Source organism: Musa acuminata, chromosome BXJ3-5 (assembly GCF_036884655.1).
Source record: "Musa acuminata AAA Group cultivar baxijiao chromosome BXJ3-5, Cavendish_Baxijiao_AAA, whole genome shotgun sequence".
In the NCBI taxonomy this organism is placed as follows: Eukaryota; Viridiplantae; Streptophyta; class Magnoliopsida; order Zingiberales; family Musaceae; genus Musa; species Musa acuminata.
In genome coordinates, this window is record NC_088353.1 from 42,961,826 (window position 1) to 42,982,510 (window position 20,685).

At 40.4% G+C, this 20,685-nt stretch overlaps 2 protein-coding genes and 1 non-coding gene across 7 annotated transcripts; 2 read left to right on the top strand and 1 right to left on the bottom strand.

Moving 5' to 3' along the window:
• Nucleotides 1–812: 812 nt before the first annotated feature.
• On the top strand, nt 813–3,860 carry LOC135637974 (uncharacterized). Its single transcript, XM_065150882.1, has 2 exons — nt 813–3,264; nt 3,341–3,860. The coding sequence occupies exons 1-2, from the start codon at nt 1,195–1,197 to the stop codon at nt 3,776–3,778; spliced, it is 2,508 nt and encodes an 835-aa protein (XP_065006954.1). The 5' UTR covers nt 813–1,194; the 3' UTR covers nt 3,779–3,860.
• An 820-nt stretch (nt 3,861–4,680) lies between these two features.
• Nucleotides 4,681–12,950, top strand: LOC103986352 (protein STRUBBELIG-RECEPTOR FAMILY 3). 5 transcript variants are annotated; one of them, XM_065153056.1, is made up of 18 exons: nt 4,685–4,869; nt 5,347–5,474; nt 5,551–5,680; nt 5,763–5,834; nt 6,013–6,078; nt 6,188–6,259; nt 6,350–6,421; nt 6,498–6,569; nt 6,653–6,718; nt 8,986–9,051; nt 9,279–9,397; nt 9,500–9,649; nt 9,742–10,013; nt 10,572–10,840; nt 10,913–11,051; nt 11,882–12,021; nt 12,121–12,274; nt 12,619–12,950. In XM_065153056.1, exons 2-18 carry the CDS (start codon nt 5,375–5,377, stop codon nt 12,691–12,693), a joined length of 2,034 nt encoding a protein of 677 aa, XP_065009128.1. In that variant the 5' UTR covers nt 4,685–4,869; nt 5,347–5,374; the 3' UTR covers nt 12,694–12,950. The 5 variants fall into 5 exon arrangements, with proteins under 5 accessions (XP_018681678.2, XP_065009128.1, XP_009402614.2 ...); XM_009404339.3 differs by having other exon boundaries at nt 4,686–4,869; nt 9,279–9,649; XM_009404341.3 differs by having other exon boundaries at nt 4,686–4,869; nt 9,279–9,649; nt 9,745–10,013.
• Nucleotides 12,951–13,270: 320 nt separating this feature from the next.
• Nucleotides 13,271–13,344, bottom strand: TRNAV-CAC (transfer RNA valine (anticodon CAC)). The gene has a single exon. It is a non-coding gene; the product is annotated as a tRNA-Val (tRNA).
• Between the last annotated feature and the right edge of the window lie 7,341 nt (nt 13,345–20,685).

Genomic DNA, 20,685 nt, shown 5'->3' on the forward strand with positions numbered 1-20,685 from the left:
TACTTCTAAGACGACTATAATTCATTTATGAGAATACGACTCTCCGTAACCAATATCTTTGCAACTAAGATAATCGACTTCTTTATTACATAAGTTGGTTATTATTTTTGCAACACAAAGTATTTAATTTATGTCGCATTTATTAAAATATTCTCTGCTGATATAAAAACTCTCATCCTACAATTACTAGATGTTCCAATCATGCATTGTATCATCATTTCCTTACTTGCAATACATGTATGCTTGGTTTATGTATCAAGAAACAGCTTTCCCTATCCTACTCTCTTTTCCTCGACTTCTCCCAAAGATTTAGGACAGACATTGCCACACTCAAAAGAAACAAAACAAGGGGGTTTCTTTAAAGACTCCTTTGCTAGACCTCACAACAGCTCATCACTTATGGCTCCTCTCTCAAGGAAACACATCCCTTCCCTTGAGACCTAAACCCAAGTAACATAAACATGGAAAGGTGCCACCCACTGCAGTGGAGTCCAAACTGGAAAGCTCCATTTCAAGCACTTGACTGAATCAAGCGGCATTCAGTTTAGGAGTGACATGACAGCAGCAATGGTTTCTTGGAAGCATGTAACCAAGCAACCATCCCCATCTTTCTCCTCACTGGCTCATATGGTTCCTGTGATTCTTAAGCTAAGTCTATGTTGTCATTGACCTCATCATCTATGGAGAGCGGCCTAGTTGACTAGTTAAGCAAAATGACAACTCTGTAAAATCTCCCAGTATTTATACTTCTGTTCAACGTTCCAAGTATCGATGTCCATTGACACAATGTACACATTTACTTTAGCTGAAAAGTCAACTCCTACAAGCAGAGGGGATCATCCAATGCCACAAGCTTCACTCTTCTTGCTCTCCAACTAGGCCAAGAAACACTTGCCCCCCAAGTTCATCCAGCTCTCATCTCTTGCTGAATTGTCCTTACAGTTCTTGGTGTATACCTCATCCTCGCATACCAAACCATCCTTGTTTCTGCTTGCTTTATGGAGAATCAGTTAGTTTCCAGCCAAATCCATGCAAAGTTGGCCTTCTTCTTCCTTCCTCCTACCTCTCTCTGTAATGCTGTCAATCTTATTCCCATAAAAGCCGCCATCTTCTTCTCAATCGAGCCATGTTCGATCGGAGTTTGCTCTACGATTCTGTACTTCGAAGGCACGGAGCTCTCTTAGTCGTCTTCCCATGGAGCAATCAGGAGATGGCGAGCCGAGTGTCCGACTGCATATCGTCGAGCAATCCATGAGTGCAAGCGTCAAGCTCGCTGATAATTACAGCTCGGCGTTCTTCGAGCCCCAGAGAGAGACGAACGATCCACCGAAGAGCGTCGATGGCGATCCCGACTTGAGTGGCCTATGCAGAGACAGTGGCGACGTTGGAGCCCCGGAGAAGAAGCTGACGCTCTTCGCGCTCCGGCTTGCCATTCTCGAGAAGGCCGCCAGCGGCCTCGGCACCTTGGGCTTCATCTGGGCGACCGTCGTCCTGCTCGGCGGCTTCGCCATCGCGCTGGGAAAGAAAGACTTCTGGTTCATCACCATCATCCTCCTCATCGAAGGAGCCCGTATCTTTAGCCGGAGCCACGAGCTGGAGTGGCAGCACCAGGCCACCTGGTCGCTCACCGAGGCCGGGCGGTTGAGCTTTCGAGCCCTGAAGTCCAGCTCTCGCCTCCTCTTCCGATCTCTCAAGCTCATCTTCCGGCCATTCTCGATCCACACCACGAGAATCCCGAGCAGCGTCGAAATGGCCAGCGACCCGACGTCGAAAGACCCGCCGCCGCGGACGTGGCACACATCCGACGTTCCCCTCCTCCCATTCTCCGGCTGGGTCTTCCTCACCCGGAACGTCAGCCGAGTCCTCTACTGGCTGCAGCTGCTCGCCGCCTCCGCCTGCGTCTCGCTCTCGCTCATGCGGCTGGTGGATCAGGACTTCGGCCAGCTGCGCCCGGACGACCCCGACAAGAAGAACCGCAAGGCAGCACTCGACATCTTCTACAGCCTGGCGCTGGCGGAAGCGCTCCTGTTCCTGGCCGAGAAGGCATACTGGGAGTGGAAGGTGAGCTACCGCCTGCTGCTCGAGGAGGTCAACAGGGAGTGCCACTTCGGCGACGCCGGCATGGTGTCCATCAAGAGGTTCTTCTACGACGCCTACTCCAAGTGCGTCGAGGGAAGCATCTTCGACGGGCTCAAGATGGACCTCGTCACCTTCGCGGAGGAGCTCCTCGGCTCGAGCTCCCGCGACGAGCAGCTCATCGGCGCTCGCATCCTGCTCAAGTTCTCCACCAGCCACCGCTTCGCCGACGCCACCTTGCGCAAGATTGGCACGTCGACCCCGGTCATCGAGAGGCTCATCGAGATGCTGAACTGGAAGAACCCGGCCGAGGAGGAGATCAGGAGGTCGGCGGCGGTCATCGTCTCGAAGCTCGCCGGAAAGAAGCAGAACGCGCTCCGCGTGGCGGGAATATCCGGAGTCATGGAATCAATCTCTTCGTTGCTGTACACAGGCCAGAGCAACTCGAATTCGGGGCCTGACGAGGCATCGCACCTGTGCGGCGCCGCCGCCGCCGCTGCCGACCACGCAAACTACGGGTTCTCCGTGTTCAACCTATTAGGCTTGCTGATACTTAAGAAGCTTGCCAAGGACCACGACAACTGCGGGAAGATCGGCAACACCAGAGGTCTATTAGCCAAGATCATAGGCTTCACCAGCGACGGGGAGACGCTGGGGAGGAGGGAAAGCGCAACGGAGTCTCAAGTCAAGGCAGTGAAGCGGTCACTGCAGGTGGTGAAGATGCTTGCAAGCACGACAGGGCAGACAGGGAAGCTGCTCCGGCAGGAGATATCGGAGATCGTATTCACAGTCAGCAATATCAGGGGGATCCTGCAGTACGGGGAGAACCACACGGTGATTCAGAAGCTCGGGATCGAGATCCTGACGAGTCTTGCGATGGACGAAGAGGCGAGGGAGAGGATTGGCGTCACCGGCGGGATGATCAAAGAGCTGCTGAGGATCTTCTTCATGCAGCAGCAGAATGCCGTGAAGGTGGAAGCAGGGGAGGCTCTGGCGATGCTGGCACTGGATAGCAAGGCCAATTGCTGCAGGATTCTGAAGGAGATGAACGTGGTGGGGAGGCTCGCGGAAGCATTGCACGATCCGGTGCTTCGCATCAACGCCTCGAGGATCCTCCGCAACCTGTGCAAGCATGCAGGGCACGAATACCTGTTCTGCTTGAGAGGAGTCACTGCCGCCATTGGCACAGTAAGCCCCACTCAAGAAAGCTTCAGTGATCTACACCCAATACTATTTGGTCTCACCGTCTCACTGCGCCATGCAGGTCGTGAAGGCAATCACAACAGCAGAGGTGAAACTGCTGGAAGTATCCCTCGGCCTTGCAGCACAAGTCCTCAGATTCATGGATGCCGAAGAATTCGCCATGCAAATGGAGCAACTCGGAATCAGGGAGGAGGAATTTGCAGAGACACTGGTGCGAGTACTGCAGAGGTACCACTACCCATCCGTAAAGGTGCCGAGAATGAGGAGGTTCGTGATAGAGATCGCGATGTGGATGATGAACTGTGACACCAAGTGCATTAGGGTTTTCAGTGATCTGGGAATGGAGAAGGAGCTTGAGAGCGTCTCAGAAACCACATCGGAGCTGGAATGCTTCAATGTATTCTCTGGTAGTGTGGGACTGAGCCGGCACGGCACACCACTCTGCTCTCTCGTGGACGCTGCATTGGAGTTGATGGCTACGAGCTCTGCAGCGATGTGAGGTTAATGATGAGAGTTGTATGCGTTATAGAATAATCAAATATTAAAGGTGAATTTTCAACCAAAAAAAAAATCTCATTTTTCGAATTTCCAAACAACTCTATTTTTTTAAAGTAATACTTGGAATATTTGTAATATTTTTAGCAAATACCAAAAATATACTTTGCAGTATAAAAATAGTATATTTATATTTATATTATTTTTATACTATGTTATAATGTTTTCAGCAATACGAAAACATTATGATATAGTGTTTTTGTTTTAAAAAAATTAGGAAAACACTATATCATACTATAACATAATATTTCTATACTATGTTATAATATTTTTGATATTACTAAAAATATTATAATATAATATGAAAAAAATTATAATTCACCCGATGGATCGATTAATAGAAAAATAAAAAAAAGATCGATTATAGAAAAATAAAAAAAAAAGCTTTTGGATATGGGGATCACTTCTCTAAAAAAATCTATATTTTTTTGAGAATTCACTCAAATATTAGTTCATTTCTTTCTATTATAGCATTTTTTATCTTACAAAATAACCTTATTTCCTATCATCTCTTGATGCTATTTCCTATTGTCCGATATGCTAAACATATAAATCTATGCATAGAAATCATATGGGAGACACTGATGATGTGCCGTCTACGACTGTGAAAGCAAAACGTGTACGACTAAGATGCGTTCGGATGGCTACGCGCCGAATCTAATGACGACTCAGCGTCGTACCCGTCGCCTTCAGTGAACCCAGCGTCTCAGCGGGGCCCACAGTCTCGCCGACCTGGCTCCACACGTGGAATCGAACCCACAGATTTACCCGCCTGCATCATCCATCCACAGTGGTAAACAAAGCATAGAAAGAAAAGGAAGCAGCAAAGCAAAGAAGAAAAAGAAGCCTTCAAACTACCAAAGCATAGCCTCTCTCTCTCTCTCTCTTTCACGCTCCTCCTCTTCCTTTACTCTTCCCTTCTCTTTCTTCGCTGTCGTCTTTTGCCCTTTATAAGCACTCGCCCAGTACTATTGTGCTCATCATCAGCTTCGTCTCAAGCGTTGCGCCAACATTTCCGCTGGGGATTCTAACCAGGTCGGTGTCTCCCCTTCTCTCCAACCGGTGCTTTCCTTTGTCTCATCTTCTTGTTCGTTTGCTTCTTCTGTAACATTTTCTCGAGCTGTTTAAGGGGGTTTTATGGGTTTCTCACACTCTGCTCTGGCTTAAACTCCTGCAAGATACGCTTTTTTCCCCCCTTTCTTGGATTCTTGGGAAGTTGATGCCTCTCACGTGTATACAGTAGGATCGGATTCCTGTTTTTTTTATAACAAGGTTGTAATTGCGGTCTTTAGGGGAGAAGCTTCGGTGTCTTAAGGAAATGTTCGCGGATGAGTGGCCAAGAAAAGGATTTTGTAAATCCTTTTCAGATTTTAGGAGTGAGATTTGACTGGATATATGTTTTGTTGATCTTTTCCAAGAATTTTCTGCGAGTTCTTTCAGTTTTAGAATGTAAAGCTGTCTTTTTTATATCTCATCTGATTCAAGTTCTTTGTCTTTGATGTTGGAGTGCAGAACATGCAATTTTGGTGAAAAGAATCTAATGGGAATTTTGGAGTTGAGGTTGTTCCCTTGTTTTACTCTGGTTCTGACTGTGCTGTTTTACGTACCATTTTCCCATGGTTACACATATGAACAAGATGGTAAGCTTCGAACACTTATCATGCAAATGCCAATTCTGCAACTCTGGGGAGGTTATCTGAGCAAGTCTGCTTCCAGTTTATGCCATAAATTACCTTTATGTTGCGCTGGGCCTCCCTCCGCTTCCTGAATGGACTTCACTTGGGGGAGACCCCTGCAATGATGGCTGGCAAGGAGTTGAGTGCGTCAACTCAAACATTACGGCAATGTGAAGTTCCAAAAGCTCCCAAGAATATTTCTTCTTTCTATCTGTTCTGTTCCCCTCGTCTAATAGATTTCTTCTCTGATAGAATACTCAATGGCGCAAATTTGGGAGGAGAATTGGGTGATCAGTTAGCAAATTTTACTTCGTTGATAACAATGTAAGTATTGACACTGAAAGTGTTTCCCTTGATTTGTTGTCATAATGACAAGATTCTGATATTGCTTTTCTTTTCCCTTTTTGCAATAGTAATATTTGATACTGTTCACGTTGTTAAGCATAATTATCCTGCTGGTCAATGGCTGACCATTTGATGTGTTTTGACTGTATTATTATAGGGACCTGAGCAATAACCAAATTGGTGGCAGTATACCAGAGGGCTTACCTATTACGATAAGGAAGTTGTATGTTGTTAATCTCCTAGCCTTTTGTATTTTCTTTCTCAAGTGGTTTGTTATTTTACGGTAATGATTGTCTAGAAGTATCTTTCGTGGCTTTATTTGCTTGTGACAGTTTTCTTTCAGACAATCAGTTAAAAGGAAGCATCCCGGGCTCACTATCTGAACTGACACTTTTATCGGACATGTGAGTTCATCCAATGTTTTTATATGTAGTCAAGCATTTGGTGAGGAGTATTGTTGATATGATTATTAATTCTTCCATTTGTTTCTGCAGGTCACTGAATAACAATCTCTTGTCCGGGGAATTGCCTGATGCTTTCCAGACTCTCACTGGACTCATAAACTTGTAGGAACCCATCACTTCGGTGTAAATTATTTTGTACCATCTGGACACTCATATTCTTACCCTTCTGCTGATACAGGGATCTCTCTTATAACAATTTGACCGGCAAACTTCCGCCATCTATGGAGAGTTTGTCCTCTCTCACTACATTGTATGTTTTCTCTTTTGTTAATGTTTATTCTGCATCTTCCTTTAAGATCTTTTATTTACATGTTTGTTTCTTCTGTGGTGCAGGCACATCCAGAATAATCAACTATCTGGCACCCTTGATGTCTTGCAAGATCTTCCTCTACAAGATTTGTACTTTCTTCATGCACCTCTCTTTAATATTCCATATCATATCAGAATTGATGATGAGAAAGTAAAAAAAACATGTGGATATATATATTCAAGTAAAAAATAGAAAAGAAATTATATTATTTATTGATGAAGCTCATTTTGATCATCCAATTCATGTGAGATGTTGGATCCAACATGGCCTATACCTAGGTAGTTATCCAACAGCTTAGAGCTCCAACCTGCAAGGAAACAAAGGACGCGCTGGGAATGGGTTTGGTGGGTCCTCTGATGGAATTATAACTTTAGCAAGGGTGGGAACAATGACATGAAGTGCGTTAGTAGTTGATGAGGGCTACACGCGACAAGTTCAGGCTTTACTTGAAGTCCCTTTTTTTTATACCTTAGTTGACTGTATGGAAGTCAGCAGATTCAATGAGCATGTGATGATTAAGAGATCTATATAATGACTCTTAAACGTCACCAATTAGGCTTATAATGACCAGGCTAAACCCCTATTAATGATCGACCGAGTAGAACAATGAACCCCTTCGTGCTGTTAGAGGGGCTGGCATTAAATTTTTGCCACATGTTTGGATGACAAGCCTAGCCTTTCGAGAGATCCCCTTAATATACTTCGGTCGCTTTATGAGATGATGCAATGCTATCCTCCTGACATGCTAGTTAGTTAGGCGTTGTCATACCATATAGTCCCATCTTGTTTAGGAGTTGGGGAGCCAAACCCTTATAAAATCTGACAACTCCTCTATTCAAGGAAGCCTTTGAAGGTGGATCCTAGAAGACCATTTTATGTGGGTTGTAGCCCAAAATGGACAATTTCTCATGGTCCCCTTGCTTGAGCCGGTGATAGATTAATCCAATGTTGGTTAAGCGTTCGGAAGACAAGAGCTCTATAAGAGTTGATGACACCTCTCCTTGAGTTGCCTTTTGGGATGGGCCCCAGAGGACAAACTATGTTGGATGTTGGTTAAAAAGGACAATACCTTGCGATCCTCATGATGCAAGCTAGTGGCAAATTTGTGCATCATCATCTATGCATGTAGCGGAACCTGGATAGACACTGATAGGAATAAAAAGCTAGAGCTTAATTATCAATTCAAGGTTTGGTCGCTCTAGTTGCCAGTTTTACCAGAGCGAGATTTAGTTAAGAATGGCCACACTTCTTGTCACCACTCTAATGTCCTTGGATATCCTATAGGGAAAATATCTCGAGGGTTGCTCCATTAACTTGTTGCTCTCATTGTAGCTTGGAGATTAATGTTAATTTCTATGGGAAAGCTTGTCATTTCTCCCCTCCCACTCTTCTTAAGCATAGGGGAAGCATGGAGGGTTTACCGTAAATAACATTGGTTTAAAGTAGAAGCCGGCATTTTGAAGTTTTCTAGCGATTCCCTCTGCTACTAAGATTTTCTGTAGTTGGGAACAGGGAAGTATTTTTCAAGTTTTGATTTCAGAGGAGCAAGCTTCTGGTTGTAAAACTTTGTCAAATATTCTAGCAGTTTTTTTTTTAATTTTGAGTTCTGACAAACCCAGTTGATGAGTAAAAAAAGGCTTGGATGATGCTGAAAACATATGGATTTGATAATGGCCACTAACTAGTGATATAGCTGATGATATTGCATAGTGGTTGTCACAGCCCAACCTGATTGGAGAACTCGCCCACTGCCTCTCATTCTGCCTAATATTAGCTTGGCTCTTATATCATTTGTTAAGACCCAACCTGATTGGATAATTGACTTATTAACCTATTGATCCCAAACCAATAGTCCAAAATGCTTAAACTCAGGTTAATGGTAGTAGATCCATTAGACCTGAATAAGTCAATCCATGTTCTTGCCCACTTCTAATGTGAGACTAAACCGGGTTTTATAGGTTTGTACCTGGAGCATCATAACAGACAGTAACAAGAAGCACAATTTTCCACGAGATGTAAGTAACATTTGTCTTCCCATATATTGTACCAAGAATAGTATCTTAAACTGCTTCCATGTTGTCTTAGTTTAAATTGATCAAAGAAACTTAGGTTTGTGCCATCTATTTGCCTATCTTAACCTTAAGAAGGTTACAACTTCATATGTAAAGCTTTCTTAAGAGGCATAAGGCATCAGTTGTCCTCCACACCTTCTGTCACAACTTGAGTATCTTTCATGATATTTCTTTTAAAGCCTATGTCTTACATGGCTCATCGCACTGTAAATGAAAGTTTTGAGTTATGTCGTTATTTGCTATAAAGCTCTCTTACTGTGATTCTTTGACTTTATGTTGAGCAGGAATGTAGAAAATAATATGTTCTCAGGACCAATCCCAACAAATCTTTTTAATATTCCTAATTTCAAGTAAGTGCCTATTGACAACTTACTTTACTTGCGGACTGAATATTATTTCTTGTTGGAAAGCAAAGGCACAAGGCCTACGTTACTTTGTCTGTGGTCTTTAGCTATCATTTCATCCTTTCTTTTCAATAGTCGAACCCTTTCCTTTTGCCTAAGGAATTGAAATGCAAATGTGCAATGGTGCTTTTGTGTCTGTAAATGCTCAACTTACTATTGGATCCTTACTGCAGGAAGGATGGTAATCCATTCAATACCAGTATTGCTCCTTCACCACTTCCAACCCCACCAACGACATTGCCTTTTTTTCAAGCACCTGCTCCTGTAATCATGCCTGCCAACTCTTCCGAAGGTCCTACTCAGAATGATGGCCTATCTTTGGATAATAACAAAATTTCAATAGTAAAAGTTGTTGGATACGTGGGTGCTGGTGTGATTATGCTAATCATTTTAGTGCTAGTGGTAATACTTTGTATATCAAAGTGGCAACAAAATAAACGGAACAATGAAGAAGATCATAAACAGCAGGATATCAGGAGACATGGAAGACCAGAGGAGCCTCAGATAAGTACTGATTTTAACAGACTCCATAGAGGAGGGGAAGGTAAATAATTATGCTTTTTCTTTGATAAACTATGTTTTATCACATGCAGCGGCTCCTGGTTTTTATATAATTTACATTGGTACTCCTGTCAGCAGTTCTTGGAGAGCCAACTAAAAGGCAGGATTGCAGTTTTAATATTCAAGGGACTAGGGCACCTCTGATGCCACCACTTGTCGAAAAAAACACTGTGAAACCCATTGTTACAGATGAAAGGAATCCGACTGTAATTCTGAATCCTCCAACTTCTCTAGCTTCTTTTTCTGTTTCTTCACTTCAACAATTCACAAACAGCTTTAGTGAGGAGAACTTGATTCGAGATGGTAGATTTGGCCAAGTATATCTAGCAGAATTCCCACAGGGCAAGGTATTATCTTTTGGCTTCACTCTGGCTTGCACTCTTCCTTAATAAATCTTTTGGATGGTTAACTTGCTGACCATACATGAATCAATTCTTGATATTAATTTCGAACTATAAACTTTCGAATGCCTTTACCTGTTTATTCTCTTTAATATGGATATCCAAAATATCAAGTTCTTTTTTGGCTGGATTTTTTATGCTTCTTTGTAATCTGTCTCTGAAGGATAATGGATTAAGTTGGCTTTCTTAGTTCTTAGTTTTTATTTAAATGTGTCATAGACCTGGTTTTGTATTGCTCATACTGTAATTTTATTGACTAGGAATTTCTTTGCCTTTGTCTTTTTTAGATCTTAAACTTATACATGTGTTTCGAGTCTTTGACTATGCATCTCTTTTGACAAGCCATATTCCTCTTATTGAAACTGGAATGTGCTAGCCATAACCTTAGGGTTATGACAACAGAGAAGCTTCTTCAAGTTTGTGCATTAGCAAATGCACATGCAGTGTATCGTTGATACAATTGTCATGTTGTGGTGCACATCTAATCAGTTATCTTATGTACAGCTATTTGCAGTTTTGAAGCTTGACAATAAGAATTCAAATCTTCCAGTCGATGAATTTTTGAAGTTAATTAAGAGCATCTCAGAGATTCGACATCCAAATATCGTTGAGCTTGTTGGTTACTGTATGGACTTTGGCCAACAGTTACTCATTTATAATTACTTCAGTAACACAAGCCTATATGATATACTCCACAATGACTGTGATCTCAAGAGAAAACTACCATGGAATGCTCGGATCCAGATAGCACTGGAAGCTGCAAAAGCTCTTGGGTAAGTTGACTTTATTTTTAGTTTGTTTTAAGTAAATGACAACATAGAGCCATATTTGATTCTGTTCTCAAGGTATCTCCATGAGGGTTGCCAACCACCTATTGTGCATCAAAGATTTGAGCCAAGAAACATCCTCATTAATGATGATCTAGCAGTCCAGGTTTCTGAATGTGGCCTAAATTCACTACTACCATTGGATTTTGTTACTCAGGTGAGCAATATTCTGACCTTGACAGCTTGTACAGTTTCTTACATGACGGCACTGCCTCATTGAATATGAGATCTCATTTCTGATAACAGGAGAAACAGTTCAGCCACCAAGTAGTTCCTTTGAACTCTTAACACTAAGGTAGCTAGCTGATCACCCGACACAGACTCTGGAGCCGACATCTGTATGGTTGTCTGCTAGGTGGAACCTGACAAAGTAATTCATATATGTGATATTAAATGTTCAGCCTGTGTCCTTGTCAAAACATTGGTGCATAATAGACGCATGAAGCACCCTTGTTTCTTTGTAGCCTTGTCCATAAGCAAAATCAAATAATCTCAACCACTTGTTTTCCATTTATTCGTGATTATCTAAAATCCAAGCTGAGGATTTTTATTATATCGAGTAAATAAGAATGAGGAAGCATGAAAAAAATTGTATTATTGATATGTAGAGCTCTGTGGTTTTTGAATATGGCAATCTACACCACAGTCCAGTTATTTCACATCCTGTGATTTTAACAAATTCTAATGAAAGATACAATGAGATTAATTTGATCAAATGTCAGCAATTATGGTTACACTTGATACCGAAAGAATAGACAAATGGAGCTTTGTTTATTGACTTAGAAAAATTAAGAGCAAAATAGCTACAAAGAAGAGTTTGGTAGTTGAACAATATTTCTGATGTACTGAGTAAAATTTTTGTAGATGTCCAGATTCCTGAGATAAAGATAATATCCAAACTTTTGAACGATTTGCTTTTTCTTAAAACAACATGCAACTAGCGGTGTTTGAGTTGTTTATGAAAGTAAAATTTTTTCTTTCTTTCAGTTGTCAGGCAGAGAAACCTCTTTATTCTGTTACGATGCTCCAGAAGTCAGTGACTCGGGCTATTATAGTGAGAAAAGTGATGTCCACAGCTTTGGAATTGTTATGTTAGAACTCCTTACTGGGCGCAAGCCCTTTGACAGGTATGCTTTAGTCATCAATAACTATCACTAGATATAGATTGTGTTGCTATTGTGAATTTGTTAGAAAGCCATGCATTCTTAAATTTTTGTCTGGTGAAGCTCACTTCCTCGAGCGGAGCAACATCTTGTGCGGTGGGCTAGCTCACAGCTTCATGATATTGATGCACTGAGAAGAATGATGGATCCTTCCATTGGACAATTTCCTGTAAGATCACTCTCAAGATTTGCAGACATTATTAGCCGTTGTACACAGGTAAGATTCCTTTTCATGATTATGTGACCTACTACTACAAGAGAATCAACATTTGGAGAACGACTATTTATCCAGTGGTCATCAATTAGATTGTGTAGTATGGGAAGTTTACTGTTCATGATACATATGAGATTTAGCATTTAGGAAATTTGGCAAGGTAGTAGACTGCATAGATTAGCTAACGCCAAGTTCTGGGAACCAAGATTAAAGTCCAGACACAATAACTTTACTTGTTTACATCCCTAGGCGGACACCATGGTCAACATAAACTTAGTTCTGCTTGCTTGTTTGCAAAACAATCGAGCATCATGCATCGATGTCTGAACTTAAATTCTGCTTTGCAGCAAGAGCCAGAGTACAGGCCACCAATGTCGGAGGTTGTCCAAGACCTTGCTCGCGTATTTGAAACGCAAGTATGAGAGCTAACGGAGAACATTCACTCTCTGCTCGTCAACATGGCTCGAACGAATCCAGCAGAGTGTTTTACTAGCTAATTGTGTGTGTATGTGTGTGTGTTTTGCCAACAATTTATTATGTCTACAATTGTAAAGGTTTTGGGTTGAGATAAGTAGACATCAACCAGACTACCTGACATATTCTTTTGCTATTCTTTGGAGACATTTTACTTGATGTTGGTCATTGATGTTGCAATTTCATTCTCTTGTTTGTCACTCAAGATTGGGCATGTAAAACACACATGGAATGAAGGCTGGCATGTGAAATATACTACCACAACAGGGAAGGTCTAAGAATGAAGAATGTCATTGATATTGATGTTGTCAAGAGAGAGAGAATTGATTTGATGATGTCATGGATATTGCAATTCAATCCTCTTGTTTGTCACTCAAGATTGGGCATGTGAAACACACATGGAAGGTATGAGACTGAAGAATGGCAGGTGCAGCATACTACTACTTACTACTACAGGGAAGGGTAGAAGAAGGTTCCAGAATGATGAAGGAAGGGGGAGTAAAAAAAAAGAATAAATATTAATTGTGTCTGAGCCCGGGTTCGAACCGGGGACCTCTAGTGTGTGAGACTAGCGTGATAACCAACTACACCACCCAGACCTCGTTGTTGGCATTTTAGAAAATACCAACCATATTATACTATCAAACTAATCAGATCGGCACGAATCTTCAAGTTCAGATGGACGATTGAAAACGACTGACTGAAAGAGACGCATCAACCGTAAGGAATACTTTGCAGGGAGTACGTGTACTCAAAGGGTCAAAGTTGGTGTAGATGATGGGAGTGAGTTTTAGAGAATCTAAGACATGCATCTCCCAATCTTTAAAGTTAGATCTCCTTTTGTCTGGTTGCCGCCACTACAAGCCAAGCTTCATGGGGTGTTAATTGTCTACTTGTCTTTGGATTAGTGGGAATCTAATTGGAAAGAGAGAGACAATCAATCCTATCACCTCAAGATTTAATAAAGATTTGGTTCACATTACCTACAATACAATATTCAAGAGGAGGAGGAGAAGATTAGATTTCTTTTTTGTGTTTTAATTACGAAATAAAGAATTTTCACCATAACTTATGCAAAAGCCAAATTTTTCTATCTCTAATTGGAATAAACAGTGCCTATGCTTACCTGAACACAAATTGGAATTCATTAATGATTCCATTATTCAAGGTTCGCAATATCGTACCGTACTGATACGGTACGGTATATCGAGCACTGTAGCAGCACTACAGTGCAGTGCTATAGTGCTACAGTGCATTGCTATAATACGGACTGGTACCAGGCGGTTCGCGTACCACTGCCCTATCGGACCGGTATGTACGGGCGGTACGATTCGGTATGGCAGACACTGCCATTATTACCTTAGAGATTGCTTCAGATGATTCCAACTCTTTTGGTCATCTTAAATATTTATATAATTATCACGGTACTCTCATTAAATAAATAAATAAATAAATAAATAAAAATAAATAAATAAATCTTAAAATGGTAAGCCAAAGCAAGTGACAGAAATGTTCCAAGTACTTTTATAATTGAATTTTTTACTTCATTTTTATCTAAGGGAGATCCCACATCACTTTAAAGATGATCAACTAAGGTGAGAAAGAAAGACCACAATGCTTGTCAAATCAAGAGAAATAAAAAAAATATATATATTTTTGCTATGAAAACTATTAAGACCAACCTTTTTCTTGCTACTAAAAGGAAGTCTTGTTTTTTTTCTTCTTTTCATTGTGTTTCTCATATCATCCATGTTTATGACATCCAAAAGCTATATGACCAAGTGTTGCAAATCTTACTGGTGGATCTCATCAGTCTCAATACCAATTTTTATTGCTTAAACTTGAGCCAAGAGAATAGATAAGCTAAGCTAGATTACCAGATTAAGTCATGTATTCTTAAGCTTGTTTTAATCCTCAAATTATACTTAACAAGTCAGTCAGAAATAGTCTCAAGTTCTGCACCATACAGAAGGAAAACTTTATACCCACAAGAAGGAAAGCCAGCATACATGATCACAATTTGCTCTGGGATATCTTTATACCTTCCACAAAGGAACAACAGATCATAATTTGGTGGATGCCAAAGTGATGGACAAAACTTGATTCTCATTGTATTCACAAGGTTAATTTACATAACACCCAAACAAAAATCTGGGTTTGGGGAGCTGACTACAAAGGGGATGGGAGAACAAAAGAAGGATGTTTTGAGCCCCAGGGTGTATCATCAAGCATGAATAGCCATGCCATGATTTGATCTAGGCGAGGCGGCCAACAGCGAGGGAGAAGAGAGCTGCGAGGGACTGGGCGAGGCCGATGGCGATGGAGGCCTTCACCTTGCCCCGTCTGGGGATCGGCCGACGGCTGCTGTAGTAGCTCCTCCCTCCACTTAGCATCACTCCTCTGTTCCTTCTTCCTTCCATCTTCCTCCTCGTTTTTTCTTTCCTCTCTTTTCTCAGTTGAGTTGAGCCACCAGTGGTGTAGGTGTCAGTGTTGAGAGCCAGCAGGGGTGGGGGGAGGCTCTATATAGAGGAGCTATACCCTTGCCTTCATCCACACCATTAAATGCCTCAACAACAGGCACAAGGATCACATGTTAGATCTGGTTAAAGTATCCACCAGCTGGTGGGTGGTGGTGGGAGGGATGGCTGTCGTTTCCACACTTCTTTTCCTTAACATAATGTCCTGTCCACCAGAAGAAAACTATTGCAGATAAGAATCACGATGGCTTTCTTTAGCAAGGAAAACGAAAACCATGGAGTGCAGGGACTACCACTGACCTCACCACTGACGCCACAAGCTCAGTCTGCGAGACGGATGAAAGGATAACAAATCATACTGGCACGTTTATGGTCTGAGGTGCAATGGTGGCAGTGCAGTGATTGCTCTGTGGAGAGGGTGGTCCAGTGGGGACTCGAGACATTGAATCTGGTTACCTGAAGTCACATCATGGCTTTCATGTCAGAGCGTCCACTTGCAGCAGTGTGCGGACGGGGAAGGAATCTGGCACAGTGAGGACGAGCGTCTCGGTCTCAGTCAAAGCAATTTACTTCAACCAAGAACAACTTTTGGTACTGGTCAAGAGATCGTCCAATCAAGTGAAGCTGTCCAGATTCAGTGTTCAGCTTGGAGTTTGCTCAGCCATTTGCAGAAGGATAACCTGTTGAAATTAGTCTGATAAGGCATCATAAAGATTAATCATGAATCGAAAAGTTCAGAAATATTATATACATTCCTTCAAATATTAAGATTTTTAGTTAATATTCATTCAATGATATTGTCACCGTATATAAGTGTCTAAAACTGTACTCTACCAGTCAACCAATAAAAATTAACTACAACAGAACATATGCAAGTTTTGAATGCTTTAGAAATATAATATGGGCAAGCTTAAATTTAGTTAAGCAATAAACACATGATTCATTATTTTGCAGGATATATGCAGCTTTGCCTAAAATCCTATGACTAATTAAACATGCTAACTACTATTAGAAAGAGTGAGATTTTCCGACCGAAAACGTGTTTAAGCATTCTCCAGATGACATGTTATAACTGGGAGAGCTATGGAGAATAAATACTTAGACGGGAGCTGTCACTGTACAATGGTTGGACAGAAGATTTCTTTTTTCCTATTATTTTCCTGTAGAGAGGTAAAGAGACTTATTCTCACAGCTTAGCTGACCTGATCATGGTTCTTGGGACGCAATCATGGAACCTGTGCCTACATGACTGCCTTGTGGAAATTACAGAATGAAAGAAGAACACTTTCTTGGACTCGTAAGGTCCCATAGTTGATGTCTGAGTTAATTACCTGGAATTCCAGTCTTCAAAGAATGCAGAAAAAGTCATGTGGTTGTCATCGAGATGAGCGGATGGAGTTGGAGGTGACCTTTGTGACGAAGAAAGAGTTAGAGAGTGCAAACAGATAAGAGGAATCTGAGGTCTACATCACAATGTGGAAGACACGTTATGGGTTGAAAGAGGTCAGCTGAGATGGCTTAGATGTGGCGATGATAACACTTCATTCACTGGATTGCTGGGATCAACATTATTTGGGGTTCATTTCCTATGGATCAGCAACAGATTGAAGACAATTTCCTGAGCATCATCCAGATATCTTTGCTAGAACTTGCTAAGCCTTTCATGCTGCAGCAGATTAAAAAGATTCAGTGTGGCTCATATAGCTCTAGTGCCAGGATGTAATGGCACAATTATGACTAGTCATTACAGATCCATTAGCCTAATTCACAATCTTACAGGCATCATTTAGATAGTTCTAGCTGAAAGTGTGTGAAGGATCACATAAACCCCAGGCAAACTTGCATTTCTTCCTGAGAGATCTATCCTAGGCAATTTAATGGTGGCTCAGGATCTATACATCATTCTATGATCTGGGAGAAAAGGGCTGTCTTGGTGTAGATTAATTTGGAGAAGGGCATCCAGCAGAGTGAATTGGCAGTGCCTGCATGAGATGTTGTACTGGAGATTTCCCAGATGATGGGTTTCATGGATCAAAAGCTTTGCTTGAACCGTGCAAGTGGGCATTCCTCTTGAATGGATGTCCAGACTGATGGATCCATTATCGAAGTGGCCTTGGACAGGATGAGAGTGAAGGATGACAAGAAGAAAAATGATGAACGTATCATTTGAAATTTTCTGATTTAATGACAATGAAAAATGACAATTAAGGAAAGATTCATGTTCGAGATGGTTGATGAAGAAAACAAAATCGGCATCAAGTCTGGACTTGAATAACATATTAGAAAAAAAAAAAAAAAAAAGGATGTACACAATACACGAGACTCCTACCGATGTGGGGTCATGTAGGGTCCGGAGAGAATCAATGTACACAATCTTACCTTTAAGGTAAGAATATAAGATAAAAATAATAATGTGAAAGCCTGCTCAAAATATAAGATAAATATAAGAGCCTTGAATAAGACATATAAGGTAAAAATTTCCTGTAGTTTCAAGATATCATGGACATATATATGTAAAAGCCTTCTCAAAATAATCATCTTGGATCAGCATGTGAGAGCTCAAAGTAAGTTACCTAATCAAAGGTCAAAAAGAAAACACAAAAAGAAAACAAGATTAATAAATACTAACTCTTGCATGATAGGAACTAAGCCAAGCCTAATTGCACTGCAAATTCCATGACTCTATATATCAATATTCTTTTTCGGAAAAGATAAGCAGACAATAAGAATTAAGATTTTAAATTCATACTTGCAGCTTGGTTTCCAGCAACTCTTACCTTTTCTTCTGATGAAGGATATCAGTCTGGTGTGTATGCTCATGAAACCCTATCTCCTTTCTTCAACATCACCATCTTAGACAGATCACCAGTAAATTCTTGATGCAGAGCACAAATGTGATAGTGACTTCCCCTCTAACAGTTGAAAAGGGAAATGATAGAAATGAATAGTGAGATTACCAGTAACAAGTGGAAAACAAGCACAACCATTGCATAGGCAAGGACTTCAACTGTCAGAATAAAAGGATAAACACTGAAGCTATCATAGCTAGAGTGGCATCTCCAGGAAGATTTTTGCTGAAGAACTCTTAGTGACGGCTTGGTTTTACCTTAAAACATTAGATTCCTTATGATACCCAACAGAAACTTAACCAATAAGTATTGCTACTCTTCCCATCAGAGCTCTGTAGTTTCTCATCCATATGGTTGGGCCATTAATCTGTTATGGAACACATGTATTTTATCTTTGTTATGAACATATATGAAATAAAATGGGCAAACAACAGTAAGAAACTAAAATTGCTATCCAATCAAGATGAAGATTGGATATTCTATCCCACATCATGTTATATATCAGGGTACATTATCCCATCCAAATTAGATTGCCATTTACAAGGGCAAAATGCAGCTCGGGACATTTTTAACAAGCAAGAATTTTCCCCAGCCATCGAGAGGCCAATTCTTCATCCTGAGACTTCAATTAACCAACAAGCAAAGGTCAATCAGCTGGATTTTATTTGAAACATTTGGATCTCATAAGCCACTCAGTCAGAACCAGATAACTAGAGCAGTAGCAACACCATTATTTTGCAAGCAATAAAGGATTGAATTTGAAGAATCAGAAACAGTTATTGTTATTTATTATTTAGGTGCCTCTTGGATATGAGGATTCAAAGTTATTCAGTCAAATGTTCTCCAGCCTCGGGTAGCAGGCTGAAGACCACACAGAAGTTTTAAAACCAATAGACCAAAGGAAAAACCACAAGCCCAGAAAATGATTATATGTGAGATCACATGACAAATTCTCGTCAAACTCGTATTCTACTTGTCTGAGTGAGCTAAGCTGTGAGAACTTGAATCATGCTCATGCATTAAATGTTTACAGTGTGAGCGAGTGTGACTAAGCAATTAGCTTAATGACAAAGGTTACAAGAAATAATCTGATATAAATTAATAACAATAAGAACACCCACTTATGCAATGCAAAGTTGTATTATTATCTGTCAGAATAGTTGTCACATCCCAGATTTATAAAAAAAATAAATCATCATTTCATTATTCATAATTTACAGAACATTTTTTTTAATCTTTTAAGTTCAAATCCCTGTTTTTACAATACTAAATATTTTTTCAGTATATTTTTTTTAACTGAAAAAAAAATCACATCTTCTTAGTAGGATCATAAGTGACGAAAAAGTCTCCTTCACCCAAACCTCAAATCTATTATAATGTAGTAGGTTACTCTGAAAATAAATCTATGATAACAATATATCAACAACCATACATATTAGTAGGAACCTCCGAAAAATCATAAAAAAAATCTTCAATATTCATGAAACATATACAAATATCAATAATTTAATATGAAATGATAACATATCAATTCATTATGAAACTCATATATTTGAAAAACAATGATAATTCTTATGTAGTAAACAAAATCATGCATTAATCACATGCAACACATCTCGATGACATACATAAGATAACAAAGATGTACATCACATTCGATGGTGCACTCTCTTAACAACGGAAGGAGAGAATCCATATCATACTCCCAACAACAGATGAAGTGGTATCCCTCACCCGCCAAAATGGGGATACGTTTCTCCCAACAATGGATGAAGGAATCGTCTAACTATCATGTCTTACGGCCTGTTAATCCCCAAAGGGAATCGCCGTAACTGCTCGGCAGGGATACATATTCAACTATGAGTATTCATTCACATTATCCATTCATTCATGCATGTATCAAATAAGCAGTATGATAAAATATTATAAAGGAACATGCTTGATGTATGACCTACCAGAGTATGTATATTGGTGGCTCCGTACTGTGATGGACCTGTAGCTCCCTTCACAGGTTGCACTTCCAATGTAGACCACTCAGCATAGTCGCATATACTACATGGTAACAATCACATTAATATCATTAATTTAATCTAAAAAATAAGAGAAAACTAATAATTATTTTCAAATGACATCTTCCGATAAAACTTTAAAGATCATCAAATCATAAAAACATGAGGCATCAATCTCTCAATAGTTTTCAATCAACTAGAACCCTAATTAGAATATCCTAATTGACTTGAACCAAACATAATTCAATTAGAACCTAACGAAATCAACCTCAAATTTGTATATAATCGATCTCAAATCACCATAGGTTGGTCTAATTTAGATTTGATTGATTTCAATTAGGTCAAGTAGGCTTGAACTGGTAAAGTTGGTTCAGAATCACCCTAAACCGGATTGAACCGATCAAACATATCTAATTCGGTCAACTAACAAGTTCAAACCAACTACCGACTTAAACCAAACTCAATTCAATTAGGACCTAACAAAGCCAACCTTAAATCCGTATAGAATCAACCTGAACCGGCTTGGACCGATCAAACCTGTCTGATTTAGTTAACTAACGAACTCAAACCAATAAAGGAAGAGAAAATTAGACTATGTTGCATAG